Raw genomic sequence first — 25,718 nt, forward strand, 5'->3', positions numbered from 1 at the left:
CACAGCAAATGTGCGGGAATGGGCACATCCTCATGGAATTCTCTCATAGTACTATGTTCCCATCATGCAGAGGCAGCTGGGTTCATAGAACAGTGGAATTGCCTTTTGAAAACCCAATAAACCCCAACTAGGTGGCAATACCTTTCAAGGTTAGGGAAGTGTTCTCCAGGAGGTTGTGAATGTTCTGAATCAGTGTCTACTCTATGGTACCATTTCTTCCCTAGCCAGGAATCACGAGCACACGTACCCCCTCCACATGCAGGGTGGATCCATTCTCATGGGCCTAGGCTTCTTGGCGCAGACCGTAGCTTAAATGGTTCTGCCTCTGAGGCTATTCTTCCTTCGATCTGACCCTTTTAGTCCAGACTGGCAGTGGTTCCATTTATACAGGTCTAGCAAAATATTTGTTGTTTTGGCTTGCAGCATACAGGGATCAAAGCCATTAGACAATAGGGTTTTCCATCAATCCTTTCCGGATAACTCCATGTCCAATCCTGGCTTGTCTTTTAATGGCTGTCTGGTTCATGATTGGCTAATTCCTTATATGGGGCACTACTCTCTAGGGTCTCACTTTCTGGAAACCCACAGTTTTCCAGAATAATGATTTTTTGTTTCATTGCACCCAGAAGTTCAGTCCTCAGTCTGTCCTTTTTTTTTGGTCATATTTTACTATAAGCTGCAAGGAGAAACCAGGCTGCATCCTCCAAATATAGCTTGGAAATTTCCTCTGTTTGCCACATTCAAATTGTCCCTTCCATACTGCACCAGAAATCAATTTTGCCAAACTTTCTGCCTCTTCAAAGTGGGGGTTACCCTCCTTTCAATTTACAACATCACATTCCTCTAAGACTTCAAGGGAAGTATCTTTAGAGTTCACATTTCTACCAAGGAGTCTCCTCAAAGCAATCTAGGCTTTCTCTGTCAAGCTTCTCACAATCCTTCCATAATCCTCTTCTTATACATTTAAAAAGCTGTTCCAGTATGTTTTGTATTTGCAAACGCACCACAATCCTCTAGTACCAAAATCTGTTTTAGTTTGCTAATGCTGCCAGAATGCAGTACATCAGATATGGATTGGCTTTTATAAAACGGATTTATGTACTTACAGTTTATAGTTTTTTTGGAGGAAAGGCAGCTGGCTTTCCTCTGGCTTTCTCTGTCACCCGGGAAGATACACAGCAATGTTTACTGGCCTTCCCTCTGGGCTTCCGGGTTCAAACAGCTTCTCTGGGGGTGATTCCTTTCTGAATCTCCAGTTGTATGGCTCTGAGGTGCTCTGAGCGCTCTACTGAGTCCTCTTTTTAAACCTCACTCATTGTGGAAGGCACTCCCCTTAGCCAGTTGTAAATGTAATCAGCCATAGATGAAATTCAATTGTTGATGATTTAAGTCCACAGTAACAGAAAACCTGGGCACAATCAACTCACCAAGGTAACACCTGAACCTAAGTACTACAGCTCACAATATCACAAAAAGCCTTAAACCATTTCAGTAACAATACAAATACAATACTAAATCCAAATCAGTACAAAATTTCATCAAAATCACTACAGGTGTGGTTTGTCCTAAGAAAAATTCTCCTCTGACTATTGACCTGTGAAACTTAGAAGAAGTTATCTGCTGCATTATACAAAAGAGTGACAGTCATAGAATAAATGTTCCCAGTGCCATAGGAAAAAATTGGAAGGAAAACAGGGGACACTTGACCTTAACTGTTTTGAAAACCTTCAGGGAAAACTCTGTTAGATTTCAAAGACTGAGAGCCATGAACAGAAAAACATCTATCCTTGGAGCTAGAGGGAGCTGCAGTCCCATCCTTTCCAAAGTGTTATGCATGGGCCCTGTTCTATCCAAACACTAGGGTGAGCATTCCAACATATAACTCCTAATTCTTCCCGTGACCCACCACCCTTTTTTTCTTCAAGACCTATAGGTAGACTAAAGGCCCAACTGGCTCTGAAAACCTGCAGGGCAAAGTCCATTAGATTTCAAGGTCTGAAAGTCATTTATCTTCGGGGCTTTAGAAAGCAGCAGTCCCACCCTTTCCAAGGGCCTACACAGTGGCTTGCCTCTTTCTGAATGCAACCTTGGGGGACACTGGGGAGACCACCTTTTTCTTGGCTCCACCCTTTCCAAGCATCAGGGCTGCACCTGGGCTCTCTACCATCTTTGGGGCACACGCTTAACCCCTCCATGTGGTGACAGCCTGGCTCTCCCCAAACCCCAAAGAATGTGCTTCACCCTCTCCAAGGCCTGAGGCAGGCTGACTCTTTCACTGAAACGAGGTGGAAGGCCTATCCTTTGCCTTTGGGGCAAACTCACCCTCTCTACATGCTTTAGTAGGTCTGCTGTCTTGGTCCAAGGCTTCTTGACTTAAGATGCCAGCTTCCATGGCTTTGCCGCTGAAGTTATTTTTCCTCCAGTTTGTGTCCCTTCTCTGACCTTCTCAGTCCCCACTGGCAGTGGTTCTCTTTATACAGATCCTGCAACACTCTTGTTGGCTTTCTGTGCAGTAGCCTTGGATCATGCCCATCAGACATAAGGAGTTTCCACAGATCTTCCTGGATAGCTCCATGTCCAATCCTGGCTTACTCTGAAATGGCTGGCTGGTTCCACATTTGGTTAAATCCTCATATGGGGCACTTTTCTCTGGGGTTTCCCTTTCTGGAGGCCCAGAATTTTCTAGAACTTCAATTTCTGGTTTCTTTTTACCCAAGAGTTCAGTTCTCAGCTTATCTCTTTCCTGTTGCATTTCAACAGGCTGTGCTTTCCACATTTAATTTGGAGAACTCTTCTGCTAAATATCCAAGTTCATGGTTTTTAAAATCTGCCTTCCAGCCAAAGCCACTAGTCATTTTTGCCAGATTTTCTGCTATTGTAAGACACAGATCACCGTCCTTCCAGTCTGCAATAACACACGCCTCATTTCTGTCTTAAGGCCCTATCAACAGTATCTTTAGAGTCCATATTTCTACCAACAGTCTCTTCAAAGCATTCTAGGCCTTCTCTGTCAAGCTCCTCATAACTCCTCCACAATCTTCCCCTTTTCCATTTAAAAAGCTGCTCCAACATGTTTGGTATTTACAAACCACAGCAGCACCCCACACCTCTGGTACCAAAATCTGTTCTAGTTTGCTAGTTACCAGAATGTAATATGCCAGAAATGGAATGGATTTTAAAAAAGGGAATTTAATAAGTTGCTAGTTTACAGTTCTAAGTCCGAGAAAATATCCCAATTAAAACAAGTCTATAGAAATATCCAATTTAAGGCATCCAGAGCCAAGATACCTTGGTTCAAGAAGGCCGATGAAGTTCAGAGTTTCTCTCTCAGCTGGAAGGGCACATGGCAAATGTGGTGGCATCTACTGGCTTTCTCGTGGCTCTACAAAAAAGGGACTCTCTCTAAACTGTTTCCTCTTTTAAAGGATTCCGGTAAGCAACTCCACCTTCAGTGGGTGGAGACACACCTCTATGGAAACCTTCTAATCAAAAGTTACCACCCACAGTTGGGTGGGTCACATCTCCATGGGAATCATCAAAATGTTCCTAGCCAGCAATATTGAATGAGGATTAAAGGACATGGCTTTTCTGCGGTACACCACAGATTCAAACCAGCACAGAGAGTGTGAGGGGAAATCCTCCCAGTGGGTGGAATGTCAAGCAATGTACCTGTTGTTCATTTTGCTTGGAAGGAGAACTTGCCAGAGGTGCATTTTTATACTGACTGGGCTATTGCTAATGGTTTGCCTAATGGTCAGGGACTTGGAAAGAGCATCGTTGGAAGATTGGTGACAGAAGTCTGGGGAAGAGGTATATGGACAGACCTTTCTGAGTGGGCAAAAAGCATGATGATATTTGTTTTCCATCTGTATGCCCCAGGAGGGTGACTTCAACAGAGGAAGTCAGGTCGATAAGATGGCACATTCTGTTGATGCCAGTCAACTTCTTTCACCAGCCACTCCTGTCATTGGCCATTGGGCTCATGAACAAATTGGTCATGGTAATGGTCATGGAGGTTATGTATGGTCTCAGCAATATGGACTTCAACTCAACAAGGCTTACCTTGTTATGGCCACTGCTGATTGCCCAGTCTGCCAGCAGAAGAGACCAACACTCAGTTCCTGTTATGGCCCATTCCCTGAGGTGATCAGCCTGCTACCTGGTGACAGGATTACATTGGACCACTTCCATCACAGATGGTGTAGTGATTTGTTCTAACTGTAATAGACATATCCTTCGGATATGGGTTTGCCTTGCCTGCACTTAATGTTTCCACCAAAACTACCATCTGTGTACTTATGGAACACCTTATCCACTGTCATAGCATTCCACACAGAATTGCTTCTCATCAAGGAGTCCATTTCACAGCCGATGAAATGTGGAAATTGGTGCATGTTCATGGAAATCTTTGTTCTTAACCTATTCCCCATCATCTAAAGGCAGCTGGGTTGATAGAATAGTGGAGTGGCCTTTTGAAAACACAATTACCACATCACGTAGGTGCCAATAGCTTGCAAAGTTGGGGCAGTATTCTTCAGGAGGCTGGATATGCTCTGAATCACCCTCCACTCTATGGTGTTGTTTCTCCCTTAGCCAGGATACACAGGTCCAAGAATCACAGGGTAGAAATGGTTGTGGCAGCACTTATTGTCTGCCTAGTGATCCACTAGAAAAATGTTTGCTTCCTGTCCCTGCAACCTTAGTTTCTACTTGTTTATAGGTCTTAGGTCCAAATGGAGGCATGCTCCCAAGGAGACACAACAGTGATTCCATTGAGCTGGAATTTAAAGCTGCCACCTGGCTACTTTGGGCTTCTCTTGCCTCTGAATCAACAGGCAAAGAAAGGAATTACTGTACTGGCTGGGTTATTTTATCCTGACTATCAAGGGTAAATAATGTTATGACTACACAATGGAGGTGAAGAAGAGTTTTCTTGGAATGCAGGAGATCCCCTAGGGTGTCTCTTATTACTACAATGCCCTGTGACTAAAGTCAATAGAAAACTGCAACAACGAATCCAGGCAGGACTACCAGTGGTCCAGAGACTTCAGAAATGAAGGTTGGGTCACATCACCAGGCAAAGAACCGTGGCCAGCTGAAGCGCTTGCTGAGGGTAAAGGGAACATTGAATGAGTCTTGAAAGAATAGTGATAAATATGAACCACAACCACGTGACCAGTTACAGAAATGAGGATTGTGATGGGGGACACTGCACACCTGCTGTATCACCACACTGGACTCAAACACCACAACCCAGTATTGGTATTTCTGAGTATAGATGTTTTTTCTGGAGCTCTTCCAGAAACCGCCGATCCACATAGGGAAGGTTTTTCGGTCATACAAGACCTTCTGCTGCATGGCCTCTTTGATGTTAGCTATTGGTTGGTTACACATTGTCCTTCTCCTCAAGCTCAGGCCAGTTCAGTTTTCTTTGCAGAAGTCCATGTGGTTTGTTTTTTTATGAAGTTTTGAAATAAGACCTCTCTGGAAATTCCATGCTGTGCTGTGATTGATATTCTACCAACCTTCCCTTGCTTTCAAAGGCAGCAAACCAGGCTAGGCATGCAATAGATCAGTTTGTTCTCTAAGGAAGACAATACAACCAAGTTCCTGCCCACAAGTTCTTAGGGGTGCATGGCCTGGGGAGGGTGACTGCCCACTTCTTTCCCCATCTGGGGCTTTGGGGTGCCATTTGCTTATTAAAGACAGCATTTTTGAATGGACCCTTGTTGTATGTGCCCTTTCTCACCCATATGGTAAGAAGAAACATTTGAAAATTACCATTTAAACAAATTTTCCCCTCCTTAATTTTTTTCTCTTAATTGTTTATCATTTTAATAAAAGCTTCTTTAAGCAAAATGTTCTTTGCCCTTGTTAGAGTAAATAGAGAATCAAATGCAAGTGTCTCTGAATGCTTGGCCAGACTGGTGATGGGAACTTGGGCCTCTGTACAGAGCTATTGGTTTCTTAGTATAATACTACTGTTCATCTTCCTATAGTCTAGAGAAAGGAGGCTTTTCAAGTATGAGTCCTGAATTTTGAAAGGCAAAGTTCTAAGTTTAAGTCTGTTTTCTAGACTCTTATAATTGAAATTTTTTCTTTCTCTTGCAAATACTAACCCAGAGTAAATACTTAAAACCAGGTGTTTAATAAAAGATTAGGGGAAGAGAAATGTTTTAATTAGAAATATTACAGAGAAAAATGTTTCATGTTCATTTATGTAAGTACATACGTAAAATTTTTGTTTTCTAATTTCTTTGTGGTAAGTGGAGTAGTGATTGGGAATGCCAAGTCATAAAAAGATTTACAATGTGTATTCTTGATTTTTCAAATTATCTTCCTTTTTTCACTCCTATTAAGGAATGCCTGTAGCTGCACTTTACAGAGCTGAGTGCCAATACCCCAGCCATCTTCACTGGCCCTTTTTAGCAGTTTCTTCCTTACTAGCAATTATTTCTCTCAAACTAGGGTTGCCATATTTAGCAACTATTGCATGGGGCATCGTTATACTAAAAAAAATTCATAGTTTATCTGCAATTTGAATTTACCTGGACATCTTGTGTTTTACCTGACAGTTCTACTCAAAACCAAATACAGTTATCACTCCATTTAGCAAGTTAACAACCTCCATTGCCTTTAAAAGTTATATTAATTGGTATCATGGCATGCTGAATTTTCCTGACCAGGAGTCTGTTCTCTGGTCACATGTCATGAGTCAGTAGTTTAATACCAAATATCTTTATGCCACTTGTACTAATTACTGTAATTACATTATTTAATATTTCAGAAGCCAATGAAATATGTGTGTGAAAAGAGTTGTTTCTAAGAGAGCAAGGTTTAATGTTTTGAGATGACTCTGGAAATTCCAACTGCTTTAAACTTAAAAAGCTGTCACTGGGTATGGTTGAGACAGTTGTGGTGCCAAGTTGAGCCTTATTGGAACCTGAGGCTAAAGGAAAACTCAGTAATATGGATGCTATCTTTATTTAGAGTTTTGTTTTGTTCATCATGGTTTTTTTTTGCATTTATTTTGACTTTAAAAAAAAAGATTACATTGAATTCTTATTTATCTTGATTGCTTTTTTATTTGGCACCCCCTTAAATTTTTGAGTACCGAGGCGAGTACCTCACCTCTCTCACCCCAGTTCTGGCTCTGCTGCAAGAAAAGATTTTGAGGAAAAACATTAAAACTCCTAAGGATTCTGAATTCAGATAGCTTTGCCAAATGTTTTTAGGTTCCCTTTCTGCTTTAAAGAAACCAAATCTATAAATGACTGTCCATGCATTCATCATGGTGGTGAAGTTAGTTTATGAAATAAGATACATAGATCCAGTTAGCAGGCCTGTAATCAAAGAGAAAGCCTTGGTCCTAGATAAAAAGTTGGTGCATAAATATACCTTATTTCAAGTTCAAACTAAATAAGGAAAATCATAAATGATCCCTTCTTTAACTTTTTTGATTCATCAAACAACTTTGGACCCATATCGAATATATCCTATGAAATGGCTTCTACTAAGGCTGTGAAAGATTGCAGCAAATGTAGAGCTACCTGTACTTCCCTTCCTGCCTGCTTTTATTTTGTTAAATTTGGTAAAATTACTATTATGGGCCCAGATAAGCTATTCTCTTTATCCATTCCTGGATGTTGTATGGCTTTGAATTTCTTTTTGTTTTTTTGGCGCATGGGCCAGGAATTGAACCCATTGAACATGGCAGGCAGTTGTATGATTTTGAATCCCTGTCACAGTAAAAAGAGAGTGGCCTAATTAGTGAAGTGGAGATTTATGTTAGAAAGGTGTATGTCTGGAATGCTACTTTCTAGGACGTTAGGATTGGTGAAATGCCACGTAACAGTTTTTACCATATTCGAAAGTCACTTACTAAAGAGAAATGAAACAAAAGTAACGTAAATGGAATACAAAAATTGTGTTCAGAACGGGTTTGTTGTTATTGCTGTTTTTCATTTAACTCACGTGGATTATGACTGAATAGGATCTTAAACAGTACTGTATACTTTGAAAAGGAAAGTGTCTTTTTAGTGTAAAGTTGAAGAATGTGATAAATTCTTAAGGAGGCAGTTTACAAGTGAGTACAACTTTCTCCGAGACTGATCAGGTTACTGTGGATAAATTGCTGTGGATCTTAAAAATGGATTCTTAGTTCAGTATAAATAGCTGATCGTGTGGCCAGAACTTAATACAGTCTTCTTGGTCAGAATAACAACATTATATATGTAATCTAAATGAAGAAAATATGGACAAAGAACTGAAAGAAATTGGGAAAATGAGATATGAACACAAAGAGACCATCAATAAAGAGGTAGATGTTTTGAAAAGGAACAAAATAGAGCTGAAAACCACAGTAACAGAAATAGAAATGCTGTTGAGGTTCAACAGCAGATTGGTGCTGGCAGAAGAAAGAATGTGAAACTGAAGATAAGACAATTGAAAAGTTTCTTTTTAATTGAGGTGAAATTCACATAACATAAAATTTACCATTTTAAAGTACACAGTTCAGTGGCATCTAGTGTATTCAAGATGCACAACCTAGTCACATAGGGTATTGAACATCTGTTTTATTGACCTAAGTTGTTTTAGAGAATGTTTGAAGTTTCCTATTGAGTGCAATTTCTTTTTTTTAAAAGCTGTATTAAATTTAAATGTGATAAGCAAATATATTTTTTTGTTGTCTTTTTGCTGCTCTTTAAATGTTTCTTACTTTTTAGTGCATAGACTTGAGATTTCAGCTATAGACTGATTTGGAAACCAGGTTCCTTCACCTTACATGCCTCTTGGACAATGACAATAAACTTTCCTTTTTTTTCACTCACTGGACTAAAAAAAATCAGGTAATACAAATGCTACATTGCATCTAGATTTTCAAGAGTTGCTTGAACGTTGATAATGTTCCATTATGTTAGAGATATGTGCAGTTTTGTTTTAAGATAGCTTGTGGATCTCATTTTGCTTGGATAAACAGCATTCTGATAAGGTGATTACTGTAATATAAAACCACTTAAGCATTTTATCCTTTGGAGCATGCAAGGCAAATTGAATAATGTCATGCTACCATGGAGATGGAGGGGAAAACAGCAACCTTGTACCTGCTTACTTAAAACTACTACAAATTGGAGGTTTTTGTAAATGAGCATACTTAATTTCCTTCCCTAGTAAAATGTTCACTTTTTTACCTTCCTCAAATTTCTTTATAGAATTCATCTTAAAATGTTTTGTAAGTCTTTTTCTTCTTTCTACTTCATGTTCTGTCTTTTGTTTGTAATTTTTAGTGGGAAATAGAGGATTCTAAGTGGCAAATAGAACCTGAGAGGTGTCTTATTTTCTTGTGAAGGTAAAAGTGTGAGAAAGAACAATAAGGTGTGCGAGTAATGTGTCTTTAACATCACTGTGAATTTTCTCTAGGTTTCATGCACACACATACATAAGTGAGATTGAACATCTCTTCATGTGCTTATTCTCTTCCTTGTCATTCCCTTCTGTGAAATGGCCTGTTCAATATACTTGACAACTGGGTTGATCACCTTTGTGGTTGATTTTCGTATTTTGAATATTAAGCCTTTTGCTTGCTATATGTGTTGTAGGTCTCCTTGTCATTCATCCCCTGCTCTTTGTCTTTTAGTTATGTTTTTGGTGTTTTGTAACATTTGGAATTGTAGCTTTTTTGCCGTCAAATTTATAAACCATTTTCTTTATGGCTGCTGGATTTTTGTCAGCTCTTAGAAAGATCTTTTTAATGCAACATTGAAAATATATTCTCCCTTATCTTCTATTATTTTTATGTTTTTTTAATTTTATTTTTTCATATTTAGTATTTAATCAATGTGACATTTGTATGTATTGTATAGACAGAATTTTATTTTTCCCCTAATATAGCCAGGTTTTCTAAAACTCTTTATTGGGTATTCCATCTTTCTCCCCATGAACTTCAACTGCCACGTTCATCATATAGTTAATACCATATATATTTGGGTCTCTTTTTGGATTCTATTCTATGGCCCCTCTGTCTATACCCACACTAATGCCACATTACTATATTACTGTACCTTTATAGAACATTTTAATATCAATTGGGAAAAGTCGTCCCCCTTTATTTTCTTTTTCAAAATTTTCTTGGAAATTTTTATGCTTACCTTTTCTGATGTACTATAAAGTTAACATTCAAAATATTTGCCCCCAAAAGCATCCTTATCCATTTGACAATTTGATTGAAATTGCATTGCATTTCTATGTTAATTCTGAGAAAAGTTTGCATCTTTATGACTGAGCTTTTCTGTTCCTGGATATGGGGTGTTGTGTATATGTATGTATGTTCATTCATTCAGGTCCTTTTATGTACTTCTGAAAAAAAATTTTTTTGGAAGTTTTCATATTTCTTTTTAGGGTTATTCCTAGGTATTTATAAATTTTGTTGCTATTGTGTAGGTGGTATTTGTCTACTACATTTAGAATATGGTATTGCTATAAAAAAGCTACTTATTTTTGTTATTCATTTATGCCATTATTTATTAAATAAGAAGAGCACCTACTATGTGCCAGGTACTGAGCATTCTTGGGGAAAAATGATTAAAAATAATCTTCTCCCACCCAGAAAACCTCTGCACAAAAGGTAAGGAAAGAAAAATAATTTTATTGCTGCATAAGCATCAAACCAGAATGTGTTGCATCAAAAGCAGTCCACTAAAGAAAATGCAAAGATAGAAAGAAAGCGCACCCTTTTTAAGTACTAAGTGATACAACCCAATACATACATTTCTCATATCTTTATGACCAGAGGTAGTTTTATGATTTGAAGCTAAGTACCATCTGAAGGTATGGTCATCTCCTCTCAGGAACTGGGGACATGGGGGAACTATCTTCCTTGATGATTACATTTCGAAGAAATGGTTCCCATCCTTAAGGGAACATTCTTGAATTGTAAAATTTGAAGGAGGCTTATGTAACCTTTTAAAAAAAAAGATTTACATACATTTCAAGATGACAGAGAAAGAATTTAAAATGACAAGTTTTCTAAAGTAATTTCTGAAAGAAAATAGAGGGAGGAGGAAATCTCATTTTTATCAACTGAGAAAATTTTCTCTTATTTTTAAGTTTTGTATTTCCCCTCACAGCGTATAGTAGTGAATGAAATAGAGAAAATTCCTTGTCCTCATGAAGCTGACATTCTTGTAGTGGGCCTCTGGCTATGCAACATATTAGTTTTAAAGTTTTTCCATTTATTCTTTAGACTTCCTGGAAAACAATCATGTTATCTGTAAATCAGTGGTTCTTAAAGTATAGTTCCTGGACTGGCCGTATCAGCTTTACCTGGGAACTTGTTAGAAATATAGATACTTGGACCTCAGTCTAGACATTACTGAATCAGAAAGTTGGGGGGTGAGATTCAACTATCTGTATTTGAACAAGTCCTCCTGTGAATTCTGATGCATGCTCAGTTTGAGAACCACTGCTATAAGAGATTATTTTTATCCTTTCTTACTCATATTCTTTTGTTTCTCACATCTTTTTCTTGCCGTACTGCATTGGCTAGGACTTCTAGCAAAAGAGTGCAAAAATGTGATAGTAAGCATCTTTGTTTTGCTGCTTACTTTAGTGGGAATAAGTGATAAGAATTATAATCTTAATTATAATGATAAACTTTACTGAATGCTTACTCTGCACCAGATCTTCACTATTCTAAGGGCTTTAATTCTTATAACAACCCTAAAAAATGCCATTAGTGTTTTACCATTAAGCACTTTTGTTTGATACTACTTAGGTACCCTTCCTCAATTGAAATAATTTTTATATTTTGTTCTTGTATATGTAAGCATAATATATAAATCTCACTAAAAGTGAAGATGTTTTAACACATAAAAACCTATTATTATAATTGTTTGAATAAATAGAACTAAGGATAATATGTCACATACCCACCTTAATAGATGCCATAAAAATATTTTGATATTTATTTTTGTCCTGTGGATATTGAACTTATCAGAATGGGTCCTTAGGGATGAACCTCCAGGAATTCTATTGTAACAGGGCTCAATGGATTATGTAGAGAGAATATTGACTAAATAGGCTGTTCTAGTTTGCTAGCTGCTGGAATGCAATATACCAGAAATGGAATGGCTTTTAAAAGGGAGAATTTAATGAGTTGCAAGTTTATAGTTCTAAGGCCGAGAAAATGTCCCAATTACAAGTCTATAGAAATGTGCAGTCACAGGCATCCAGTTTCATCCATCTTGAAAGATACCTTGATTCAAGAAGGCCAATGAAGTTCAGGGTCTCTCTCTCTCAACTGAGAAGGCATGTGGCGAACATGGTCAGGGCTTCTCTCTCAGCTGGAAGGGCACATGGCGAACATGGTGTTGTCATCTGTTAGTTTTCTCTCCTGGCTTCTGGTTTCATGAAGCTCCCTGGGAGGCATTTTCCTTCTTCATCTCCAAAGGTCGCTGGCTTGTGGACTCTGCTTCGTAGTGCTGCAGCATTCTCTGCTCTCTCCGAATCTCTCATTCTCCAAAATATTTCCTCTTTTATAGGACTTCAGAAACTAATCAAGACCCACTCAAATGGGTGGAGACATGCCATTCCCTAATCCAGTTTAACAACCACTCTTGACTAAATCACATCATTCAGAGAGATGATCTCATTACAGTTTCAAACATACAGTATTGAATAGAGATTATTCCACCTTTATGAAATGGGATTTATATTAAAACATGGCTTTTCTCAGGGGGCACACTTCCTTTCAAACCAGCACATAGGCTGAGAAAAATTGCTGGCCTCCAAAAATAAGACTTAGGAGAGGAAAGATGAGAAATGCATTATTCTTTAATTTCTTAACTCTTTTACCAAGTGAATGAAGAATAAACTTAACCTTAAGGAGAGTGAGACAGAGATAGAGATATTAGAGATAGAGAGAAAGAGAGAGGATATGTAAGTATATGTTAGGTGAGGGATAGAAGGAAGTGTGATTCCAAGTGGGACATGTCATTCCTATAGAAAAGTAAGAGATGTAACATTTTTAAATTGTAGGAAATGAAGACAGCAAAGCATGACATTTGCCACTCAATAACTTTATCCCTTGTAAGTAGAGGGCAGCAGTATTATAAAACCATAGAGAACTGCATTTAATACAAGGATAATGGTTTCAGCACTGGCAAAAAGGCCCATTGTAATGATGAGATGAACAATACCTTAAGCCAATAATACTCCAAAGGCCCTACTAAAGCCTATTCTGGTTGAGAACATGAGAAGAGACTGCCAAGGGATCTTGTTGAGAAGGAAGGAGTGGTATTACCTTAAAAAGCTGTGAAACTGCATGGTGTGTTGTGTATAACTGTAGCAAAAGAGAGCAAGATGGAAGTGGCCACAAAGTGAAGCAGGCAGATTGACTCAGTGACTATAGCAAGAAAAGAGATTGTTGAGAAGAGTGTATCAGTCACCCTGATGATACTCTGCTAGGGAAAGGTAGAAAGTTAGGGAACTTGGGGTTGTAGTCTTTGTGGTAGTAATTGAGACCTAGAAGCAACTGTTATCAAACCTCTGTGGAACCCCTAAATTGTGGCATGAGATGCTAGTCAAGTGAAAACCAGGCAGGCTGTTAGTTTAACATAAAACACGTCTTCTGAAGTTAGCTTTAGCCCCAACGTTTATTACTGCAACTGCTCTTGTTCATTGTGTTGCAGAACCTGTTAGGGGTGCATACTTGGAAGCATACCACACAGCCTTAGCTATTTTCTAGATTTACTCTAGGGGAAAATCACCACCCAGTTCAACATCAAGTGCTCAAGTGTTTTAGGATAGGTCCTTTTCAATACCACACATAGGAGGAGAACATGGTGTCTTTGTCATATGTGAGAGCTAAATAATTCTATAATCTAACACTGTGGCATTTTTGAAATCCAATTTTGTATAACAAAATATTTCCCAAATGATACAATTTTGACTTTTAAACTTCAGATTTTGCTATTTCAAGATGATTTTGAATTTTTAGTGATGCTTCAATATATATATCTTGATTTACCAATTATATGCATTAAAAATATTTTAGTTTTTCAGTTTTATATTGGTTAGTGCTTTTCACTGATAATTTCTGTCAGCCTTTGCTTGTCACAATACTTATCAAAATTCAATTTGAAGACAGCCTATTAAGAAATTCTTAAAATTTCTTCTATGTAACATCAAGTTTAGTTCATAAACAGGTCTTAATTCATGTGAGGTACAATTAGTTAGGTATACCTCAAATCTCATTATTTTTTAATCTTTTGGCTCTTGTACAGGGTAAGAAAGAGTGAGACTATGGGCTTTTAATTAAATGCTGTCATAAAGTAGAACCTCTATTGAAATATTATCTAACTATATAATAGGTGCTTGAGAAATATTAGATTTGTGAATTACTTGAAATAAATGCTTAAGAGTAAATTTGGGTGAACTCATTCAAGGTATCTTAACTATAAGAAGCAGTTTCATCAGTTTTATTTCTATTGGGCTAAGTAGAATATTTTTAAGGGCAAAACCACAATTAGGTTTTTCTTAGGTTTGTACTCTGAGTAATGATTACTTTCCCTTCTATTCATGAGGATATCATGACTGGGGGAAATGTGTTTTTTAATTATAGTGCTTATCTGTTTTTATTTTCGTCCTTTTTGTTTTTCTTTGAAAATTTGTTTTTGCTTTACGTGCTATGTCTTGTCTGCTCACCTACATGGTCACTATGTCAGAGCAGGGATAATGTCTTATATATTTTTTATTCTTTTTTAATAAAATATTTACAATCTACAGAAAAATATAGAGAACAGCATAACAAACACCCATGTAACCACCACAGATCTATGTAAAATCTTAATATTTTGCCATGCCTATTTCAGATCCTTAACAAAAAGTTAAATACAGGTGAAGCTACTATTATATCCTTCCCCAACTGCATTCTCCTCCATTCCTATCCTTAGGTAATCACTATCCCAAATTTGTTTTTGTCATCCCGTGCATGCTTTTATGCTATTTTTACATATAAATGTGTGTACACATGTATTATTGTCTTATATGTTTTAGAATTTATATAATTAGTATCATACACCTCTAATTTGCTTTTGTTGGTTAACATCATGCTTTTGAGACCTACCTGCTGAGGAATTTCCCATTATAAAAACAACATAAAATGAAATATTAACTCCCTACACCCTATAACCTAGTTACCCCCCATTTTTCTTAAGGCAACTCTTTGAAAGGATTGTGTGTACTTGTCTCCTCTCTCTCTCTGCTCATTCTCTGTTGAACACACATGAATGGGCTTCTGTCTCCACCATTCCATATAAATCACTCTTATTAAGTTCTCCAGTGACCACCTTACCACATACAATGGAGATTTTTAAATTTTAACCTTACTCAACCTTTCAGTAGCATCTGACATACTTAATTACGCCTTTCTTTATTTAACACTTAACTTTATCTTCTAGGTTACAAAACCCTCCTTCTGGGTTACAAGACAGAAAAGTCAAATCCTGCATAATTTAATGTGCTTAAAAAAGATAAGGAGAAAAGGGGTGAAAACATTGACAGATGTAAGGTTGAAACTAATGTTTTACTTAGAGCAAAGGAAGTTAAAACGTCAATATCTCCAGCTTCTGGAACTTAGGAGAGAAACCAACCCATTTTCCCCATAGAACTCCTAATATCTCAAATATTAGAGGCATCTGGTCTGCGAAAGGCAGGGACAGTCATGACACTGAAAACAGGGGCTAGTAACTGAAAGTCTTTCTAGTAAATCTCTGGAGTCCCATGTTGCTTACTCCTTGCTCCTCAGGAGACAAGAAGTTAATAATTATCTGGAGAATGTGAATGGCAGAACCCCAGACTTAGAAATCTAGGTGCACCAGGGGGATTGATGGAAACAAGGGGTTTAAGAGAAAATTTGCAAACTTAATTTCTAGACCTATGTATTCCACCTTGGATGCAGTTATTTTCACATTCCTAGATTCCTAATAGTAATCTAGAGATAGGTACTTTTCTCTCTGTACAACTTCTAACGAATTGAGAAGTCTAAACAAAATTAAGTGTTTTTCAGTATCTAAAAATTCTCTCACCATTTAAGCATTTTTTAAACAAGATAAATCAAAGGTCAGTTGATTTTGAGAGGCTAAAATGTTTTAGATTTCATTTAGGCTACTGAATTTCTTTACTTGTAGTAATAGGATTAGCAGCAGAAAAATGTTTAGGCAATTAAACATAAATGCTATCTTGTCATGTGATTTGTTTCTTTTTTAGAGGTATGAAGACCCAAGAAATAGACTACTTTTTTCCTTCTGCTTCTTTTGTTCTTATTCCTAAATTCAGGAGCAGGAAGAATACTGTGAACAATGGAAGATACTTTTTCCCCTTGCTGAATTATTTTAGGTCTTCATATAGCTTAATAACTAACATTATAATTTTATGGACAAACTAAATTGTATTTAATGCATTTGTATTCTTCCAGTGCAATGAATTGACTTTATTAAAAAGAAATATTTAAGTAAAATATATTTTTTGCTTCTCAATATGTTTAGAATAAGTGCATTAAAAATGTAATACACTCTAATTCTCCAATGCAATGCTGTGACATTACTAAAACAAAATGTAGTAGAGTTCCACTTACCACACTCTCACCTGCTGTTCTACCACAAAAACAACAACCCACACAAAAATTCAATCCAGGTCAACAAAATAATTCTCCTACCCCCACTATCTATTTCCTACCTTTAAGACTTCAAAATATTATAACTTTCTAGCCTGTATTTTGTCTATCCACCTATAAAATTGTTGGCCCTGCTTATAGGCCCCTCTCAGGTCTGAAGTCCCCTGGTAACATGGCCATGGGTCCTGTCTCTATCTTTTTGGCAAGTGTTTGCTTCAACTTGTCACTTCTAACTTCTCTTGCCTACACTCCCCAGGTCTTCTATTTCTCAAGTTTAATCCAATTTCTGTAATACTGGGTTGTTTTTCCATGGATACTTATTAGCTGATGATTTCACATGAAATTTAATTAATACTATATAATGGTACAGTATTAAATATTGCAGGTATTTTGATTATGACAATTTTTTAAAAGATTCACTTAATTAATTTTCATAATAAGATGTATTATAGCCATTAGGTACGTGGGCATATATTTTGCCTTTCAATCATGAGTTATATAAAAATATAAAGGTAGCACAATTTGAAAATTCAAGTATTGATTTTAATATTAAATATTGGCTTCTTTTCCTCCTGAACAGGTCATTATCCAACTTTTAGAGGTGATGGATCATCTGCATAGAGGGGAATTGGTTGCTGCGATCCTCCGTAACCGGTATATTTATGGAAACAATTTACCTTATAATTTATATTATGTCTTTCCTGCCTGTTTACACACTTAACATAGTTGGTACTCAATAGATATTTGTTGAATAACTGGACTAAAATAGTCAAAAAATACTTGCTGCATGAGTGAATAAAAGGATGAATGAGTGACAAAGAGAATATGGAACATTTTAGTGATGATGTGTCTGAGATAACAAAAAGTCAGACAATGTAATTAAAAATCATAATTGGGATAAATTGTGAATACCTAGGATTCAGTCAATGGAAATACTGATTTGAAATTTTACCTTTTTGAGCATATCAGTGAATAAGTAAAGGTACCTATTGTTTAAAATAGATGTCTCAACAAAAGTTTTTTTGTTTTTGTTTTTAAATATCATTGCCTTGTGATTGCATGTATAGTTATGTTAGTTAAGAATCCAATCAAGACCTTTATAAAGATTTACTTTGAGAAATTTAGGGGTTCCTCTAATTATAATTTTGGATTTTAAAACCATGGTTTAAAGAAACATGACTTGTTTTGCAGGTATGAAATAGTATCCCTTTTCCCAGTTGCTGAATTGTATAGTTTGGGGGAAACATTTCAAAAAAGGATACTGGAGTTGTCTACATCCCATCTCTGACACTTACTAGCAGTATAGTCCTGGGAAATTTTCTTAATTGCTCTGTCACTCAGCCTCCTCATCTGTGAAATGGGGATAATGATAGTAGTATCTACATAACAAGAGTTATTGTAAGGCATGTTGTAAGGATTAAATAAGTGTGTGTGTGTAGTGTGTATGTCGTGTAGTGCTTGGCAAATAGTAAATGTTATAAAAGTGCTAGTATTAAATAGAAATATAAATGTCAATTTTAATTTCTTGAAAATATAGTTGATTTTTCCTGAGGTACTTTAAAATATAGGTGTGTCTTAAATGAATATGAAAAGAGGGGGAAGCTAGAGGTAAGCAGGAAACATTTATAAAGTCACTGTTATTTGCAAATACCGTACTAGGAATTTTACATAGTTATGTCATTAAAGAAGTATCATATTATGGGTGCCTGTTTGATAGAGATGTGTAGGAGTGGGATTCTGACCCTAGAGGCTGTAAGGTAGACTTACTTAGATATACACAAAGCAGAAATGAGGAAAATAATAGCATGAAGAATGTGTGGCCATGTTGGATGAAAAGATAGAAGAGAAGAGTATATAGGGGGATGTTGAGAATTCATAGTGGTGAATTGTGTGCAGAGTCCAGATACTGCTTCAAAAGATAGTCTATATCATACATCTGAAAGTGGATGTCCTCAGTTCAAGTTGATAACTCAGTTGTTATAAATGCATTTGTTTCCTTTATTTCTGTTGAGATATAATTTATATATTAAAATATACAAAATCTCAAATATATATCTTAATTTTTTACATGTATTTACATCTGAGTAACCACAGCTCAGAAGAAGATAACAGAATAATTCCATCCCTCTAGAGAATTCTCTTATACTCCTTTCCAGTCAGTATCCCCTCTACCCCCACCTAAGGTAACCACAATTCTGACTTCCACATCATAAATTAGTTCTGCTTGTTTTTGAATTTCATGTAAATGGAGTCATACAGGGTGACTCTCTTGTGCAAAGTTTTTTTTGCTCAACATAATGTTTTTTTAAATCTACTACTGCTACACATATCAGCAGTTTGCTCTTTTTCTTGCTGTATAATACTCCAATGTTGAAATATACCACAATTTGTTTGTACTGTTTCTTGTTGATGGATATTTTAGTTGTATCTAGTATTTGGATTTTATGGATCCAGCTATTGTTTCCATTTTTCTATAAATATCTTTGTGGTCATGTGCCCTCATTTACTTTGGATATATATATAGGAATAGGAATTACTGGGTCATAGGGTAGGCATATTTTTAGTAGAAACTGAAAAATGCTTTTCCAAAGTGGCTGTACCATTTTATACTCCTACAAGCAATATGTGAGAATCCTTACCAACTTTTGGTATTGTTAATCTCTTAATTTTAGCCATTCTCATGGATATGTAGTGTTTCCTCACGATGGTTTTCACTTTGTCTTTTCCTGATGAATAATGATGTTGAGTACATTTTCATATGTTTTTTGACTATTTGGATATATTCTTTTGTGAAATACCTGTTCAAGTCTTTTGTCCATTTAAAAATTGGGTTGTTTTCTTATTGGTTTTTAGAAGTCATTTATTTATTCTAGATAGTTAGGTATTATTCATACTGAGAATATTTTCTTCCTGTTTGTGGCTTGCCCTCCCATTTTCTTATTGGTATCTTTTGAGGAGTGAAAAGTTTTTATTTTGATGAAATTCAGTTTATCACTTTTGTCTTTTATGTTTCGTGCTTTTGCATCTTACACAAGAAATATTTGCCCTCTCAAATGTCAAGTTTTCTTCCAGAAGTTTTAACCCTCATCATTAGTTCATTCCGAACCAGAAACCAAAGGAAAGAATTTATGACCTAGATTTTACGTAATTGGAAAATTAATAAAATCACTTTATAAAAGTCTTTCTGTACTTTTAACTCCAACTTAACACCTTTGTAAGTGGCAAAGTAGCTGAATGGTAAACTGAACTATGCTTGGTAAATCAAATGAAAGTAGTCTTATGATCCCTAGCTTATACATATTTTATTGAAATTAAAATAAATGCTGAGGTTTTTTAAAAAATCCATGTTCATTTTAAGAATAAAAAAGAACTCTAAAAAAGTTAGTGATGGAAACATGCCTTCCTAACAAGAAAAATAATTCTCTCTTTGAAACCAACATTTCAGTATCATACTTAATGATAAAATGTAAGACACACATTCACCATTACTTAATATATATTTAGAATTTCTGGCCTGTGTCAATAAAGAGGCATAGTTAAGGAATGGAGGAGACAAAATTACCAATTTTAGAAGATTGGCTAATATACCTACAAATAGTTATAATTGTTATAATGATTTATCATAAATTTAATAGGATTTTTAAAACTTGACAAAAGGATTCCTCAATAAAATAATAATATCAATAAGATAATAAAAGAAATGTATCTGCATTTCTTAACACAATTTCTGGCCGTAAGTAATTGATCATTAATTATTTACCGAATAAATGAATGGACTAGTCAAAGAAATCTAAAATATTTGTTTCTGTTTATAATTCAATAAATATTTACTTTATAATTGCTAAGTGTTAAGCACTTTCATATATAAAAACATGATGAAAAGTCATGACACCCTGCTTTCATCTAGTTTATATGTTGATGAAGTTGGGGAAAGGAGTCATATAATAAATATATACTGTTTTATGGAGATAATTGCCATGAAAAATTAATAAAGTAGATTGAAGGATAAAGACTGCAGGGTAGGGGCTGGCAATGCAGGAGGGCATTATTCTCTTATTACTCTTGAAAGTTTTTAGTCGTGCAATCTACCATCGATCTTATATTTTGCCCTGTATGAAGTTTTATCCCCGTGAATTATAAGATCCAGGGAGATGTCAGCCATATGTTACTTGTTTTGTTGTAAACATCGTCTCAATCTGTGCCTCATCCTCATGCACATGTTATGAGAATGTCTAGCAGGGTATTTTGTGGTGACAGTCACCCATTTTTTGTGGTTGTGTTATTTTTCTGATGGGTTCTTTGCTCTAATAAGGACTTCTTCAATGATGTGAAATGTTTTGATAATGTTACAGCGTTCTAATATTGCTCTTTAATAGATAAAACAATTCAATTGATTGTTCAGTATTTGCAATACAGAAGAAATAGTGCTAAACACTGTATCATCTGATGTTCATCCATTTTAAAAGTATTTATTATGTACCACATACTGTACGAGGTGCTAGGGATATATCAGTGAATGATAATATATGACTCCCTGCCTAGTGGGGAATATAAGTATTTGTGCTTCTCAAGTGTTGTGTAAAGGAAATATAGGGTCCTATCAAATATGTATGTAACATATACCTACCTGATATTGGAGGGTCAGGGCAGGCCTCCTGGGTGAAATCATGTTTTATCTACTTCTCTCCATTTTTACTACCACTGACTACTTATTTCAAACTATTGTTGTCTTTTGCCTAGGACCTAAAATAATCAGCTGAGAGTTTTCTCTAGACTCTAATTAGAGTTCTCTTTTTAGAATTCAAACCTAACCACGTTGACTCCCCACCCCACACACACTTTCAAAGTATTCTATGGCTTCCTTTTGTTCTTTAGACCAAGTTGTACAAATTTGAAACTGTTGTGTACCCCAGAAAAGCCAGGCTCTTTAATCCTCATTCAATATTTTTGGGTTTTTTTTTTAAAATTAAGCTGTTTCCATGGAGATGTCACCCACCCAATTGTGGGCGAGACCTTTTGATTAGGTGGTTTGTACGGAGATGTATCTCCACCCATTCAAGGTGGGCTGCTTACTAGAGTCCTTTAAGAGGGAACCATTTTGGAAAAAGCACACAGATCCAACAGAGCCCACACAGCCAAAGACCTTTGGAGGTGTAGAAAGAAAATGCCTCTGGGGAAGCTATTTGAAGAAGCTTGTAGAGAAAGCTAGTAGATATCACCATGTGCCTTCCTAGCTCACAGAGGTGTTCCAGATGGTGCCAGCCTTTCTTGAGTGAATCAACTCTTGTTGATGCCTTAATTTGGACATTTCCATGGCCTTAGAACTGTAAACTTGCAACTGAATAAATTCCCTTTTAAAAAGCCATTCCATTTCTGGTATATTGCATTCTGGCAGCTTTAGCAAACTAAAGCAAAAGTCCAATATTAATCCCACCCTACACCACAGTGCATGAGGGCATGAAAAAGCATGGTGCAAATCTATTCAGATTGATGTGTGTAGTACTAAAGGGCAAAATAAGAAGTGGCTGGAGATGAATTTGGATAGGTGGGCAGGACCTAGGTCAAGAAGTGTCTTATATGTCATGCTGAGGACTGTGGATGTTCCAAGACAATAGGGCCTATTAAAATGGTTTCAAAAACGGAAGTGGCATGGCCAGACCTGTACATCTAGAAAGATCATTTTGGTGGCTGTGTGGATTATTTAAGGAAGGAGCGTAGAAAAATTATGAGGCCATTCAGATAGCTATTGTAGTCAAAGTAACAAGGAAGCAGAATCTGAACAAAGGTGATAAGCAGTGGTAATGTAGATGGAAGGGGTGGATGTGTGAAATATATAGTGGTCAATTTGACAGGATATGAAGATCAACTGGATTCTTCACACTTTGGTCAAAGTAATCTGTAAAACTGCTAATATGATCATTTTGTCCAGATTGCCTTCTCCTGTCTCTGACTATTGAAATCCTACCTGTTCTTGAAGACCTAGATTAAATACTATGTTTTACATAGAACCTTCCCTGATCAATCTGACCAACATGATCAGGGAGTGTCTTTTCTGCCTCTGAACAGTTACACTGCTACAATGAATTTTATCACATTCAATTCTTTATTGAAGTAATTTGAGCATGTCTCTGCTCACAACATTGTTAAGGAAGTTCTTTCAGAAAATGACTGACTGTATTTAATGTATTCTTATATTCTATATATGACATAATGCAGAATTTTGTGCATAATAGGTACATGGTAAATATTTGTAGAAATTGTAGCATTAATTATCAACTATTTATTGCTGATGATTTTATTTGACTAAATGATTTAGGGTAGTTTTCTTTTGTTTCTCAAGTCCACTATTTGTTATATAGTGAAGCAATTGAATTTCCTCTTTTTTTTTTTTCTCATGGGCAGGCACCAGGAATCAAACTCAGGTCTCTGGCGTAGCAGGTGAGAACTCTGCCACTGAGCCACCATTGCCCACACAGGTTGGATTTTCCTCTTAAAGTCAAAAACCTGTTAGACAAATTCTAACAGAGCTGTAAATAAGTAATTTAATTAATTAATCAATCAATTAATTAATTATTGTTACAATTGAATACTTTTTCTTTACTTTCTTGAATTCTTGAGGTTTTTTATTGTTAAAGATAACATATATACAGAGAAAAGAAAGAAAAAGCAATGATTTTCAAAGTACACTTCAAAAAATAGTTACAGATATCAACATTTGTTTTGGATTACCATGCCACTATTTGAGATATTTCCTTCCAACTGCTCTAAAACATTGCAGGCTAGAATTTTTTTCTTTTTTTGTGAAAAATAGCATATATAGAAAAAGCAATACATTTCTAAGCACACTGCAACAATTAGTTGTAGAACAGATTTCAGAGTTTGGTATGGATTACAATTCCACAATTTTAGGTTTTTACTTCTAGCTGCTCTAAGATACTGAAGGCTAAAAGAAATATCAATATAATGATTAAGCAATTATACTTGGGATTTAACAATCATACTCGTTTGTTAAACCCTATATTCTCTATGTAACTCCACTATCACCTTTGATCTTTCTCCCACTCATATTTCGGCTATGCCCATTCTAACTTTTTCATGTTTGAAGGGGCCGCTGATAATATGGGATAGGGGGATGGAACTAGTTGATGTTTTGGAGAGGCTGACCTCTCTGTGTTCAGGACTATCTGGTCTGGGGACCCATCTGGAGGTTGTAGATTTCTGGAAAGTTACCCTAGTACATGGAACTTTAGTAGAATCTTTTATATTGCCCTAGGTGTTCTTTAGAATTGGTTGGAATGGTTTTGGTTGGAGTTTGGCAAGTTATGGTAGGTACCAATGTCTAACTAAAGCTTGTGAAAGAGTAACCTCCAGAGTAGCCTCTTGACTCTAAACTCTCTCAGCCACTGATAACTTATTTGTTACACTTCTCTTCTCCCTTTTGGTCAGAATCACATTGTTAATCTCCTGGTCCCAGGACCAGGCTTTTCCTGGGAGTCATCTCCCATGCCATCAGAGACTTTTCTCCTGGATTTCATGTCCCTCATAGTGGGGAGGGCAATGATTTTGCTTGCGGAGTTGGGCTTAGAGAGAGAGAGGCCACATCTGAGCAACAAAAGAGATCCTCTGGGTGACTCTTAGGCATACCTATAGGGAGGCTAAGCTTCTCCGCTACATACATAAACTTCATAAGAGCAAGCCTCAAGATCAAGGGCTTGGCCTATTGAATTGGGTGTCTGTAATGTTTGACACAGTATCAGGAGTTTCCCCAGTGGTAAAGTTTGATAGTTCCATATTTTTTCTCTCATCTCACAGGAGACTTTCCCAGTACTTTTTTGATTATCTGCTTAATATACCCTGGGATGTATCCAGGCATTGAATTAAGCTGTACAGGATTAAAGGCCCTCATTCTTCTTCTGGGCTCCCTGTGTTTGGATTGTTTAAATGATCTATCTAAACAGGTTGAGTTAGATTATGTGCTCTAGAAAACTTAGGTTCTGGATAAAATAATGCTTTCTTCCTTTGGCCTCAAAGAGTAGGTGAAGTTCTAAAATATGGATAATATCTTCCTGAATTACTTTAATCCTGACCTGATCAGCTTTGTTCTTATCTCCAAAGGCTAGGTTATACATATGTAAATCAGCCTCTCAAGATCCAGAAATAACAATTACTGCTCTGGAGTGATTATGATTGCCATAACAGCTTATAGTTTAGGCCCCGTTTTTTTATAAGTATTTTCTAGATGAGGTCATGCAATATTTGCTCTTTTGTTTCTGGCTTATTTTGCCTCACCCAGTGTCCCACAGGTTCATTCACAACATTGTATGCCTCACAATTTTGTCTCTTTTGGTAGCAGCACAGTATTCGATCAATGATGTTGTCATCGTTGGCCAATCTACTTCTCAGTCAGTGCATCTTTCAGCCACCTCCATCCACTGGGCCTCTATGTATAATGTCCAAAGTCAACAGTCCGTCAACACTCTTAATTTTAGATAATTTTTCCTCCATTTCTTTTTATCCTTTAAGTTACTCTTACTGGTACTCTTCAATTCTGTGCCCTCCTTCAGACCTCCCTTTCCTGTCTCTTCTTTTCAACTGGCAGAACTCCCATTAGTATTTCTTATAGGGCCAGTCTCTTGTTGACAGGTTCTTTCAGGACTCGTTTTTCTCTGTGAATTTTAATCTCTCCCTCAGTTTTGAAGGACAGTTTGACTGGGTACAGAATTCTTGGCTAGAAGTCTTTCTCTTTCAGGATCTTAGATATATCATACCACTGCCTTCTCACCTCCAGGGTGCTAGTTGAATAGTCTGAACTCAGTCTTATTTGGTTTCCTTTGTATGTAGTAGATTGTTTTTCTCTTGCCACTTTCAGGATTTTCTGTCTCTCTTCAACATTTGACAGACTGATTAGTATGTGCCTTGGGGAAGGCCTATTTGGATTTATTGTGTTTGGAGTTCGTTGAGCTTCTATGACTTGTGTATTTATGTCCTTTGTAAGGGTTGGGAACTTTTCCCCAATTATATCCTCCACTTATCTTCCTAGCCCTTT

At 36.5% G+C, this 25,718-nt stretch overlaps 1 protein-coding gene and 1 non-coding gene across 3 annotated transcripts in view; one reads left to right on the top strand and one right to left on the bottom strand.

Annotated features, from left to right (window-relative positions):
• Window positions 1–25,718, top strand: part of KLHL13 (kelch like family member 13) — a 353,054-nt gene that overhangs the window by 107,139 nt on the left and 220,197 nt on the right. Inside the window, exon 2 of one of the 2 annotated variants that reach the window (XM_077146548.1) lies at window positions 17,253–17,326. The exons of the other annotated variant lie outside the window; for it this stretch is intronic. Coding sequence (XP_077002663.1) covers window positions 17,277–17,326 — 50 coding nt within the window. The 5' untranslated portion in view covers window positions 17,253–17,276. The remainder of the gene's footprint in view (window positions 1–17,252; window positions 17,327–25,718) is intronic. 2 annotated transcript variants of the gene reach the window in all.
• LOC143672349 (U7 small nuclear RNA) lies at window positions 23,149–23,211 on the bottom strand. Its single transcript, XR_013169804.1, has one exon. It is a non-coding gene; the product is annotated as a U7 small nuclear RNA (small nuclear RNA).

This window comes from Tamandua tetradactyla, chromosome X, assembly GCF_023851605.1.
Source record: "Tamandua tetradactyla isolate mTamTet1 chromosome X, mTamTet1.pri, whole genome shotgun sequence".
Taxonomy (NCBI): Eukaryota; Metazoa; Chordata; class Mammalia; order Pilosa; family Myrmecophagidae; genus Tamandua; species Tamandua tetradactyla.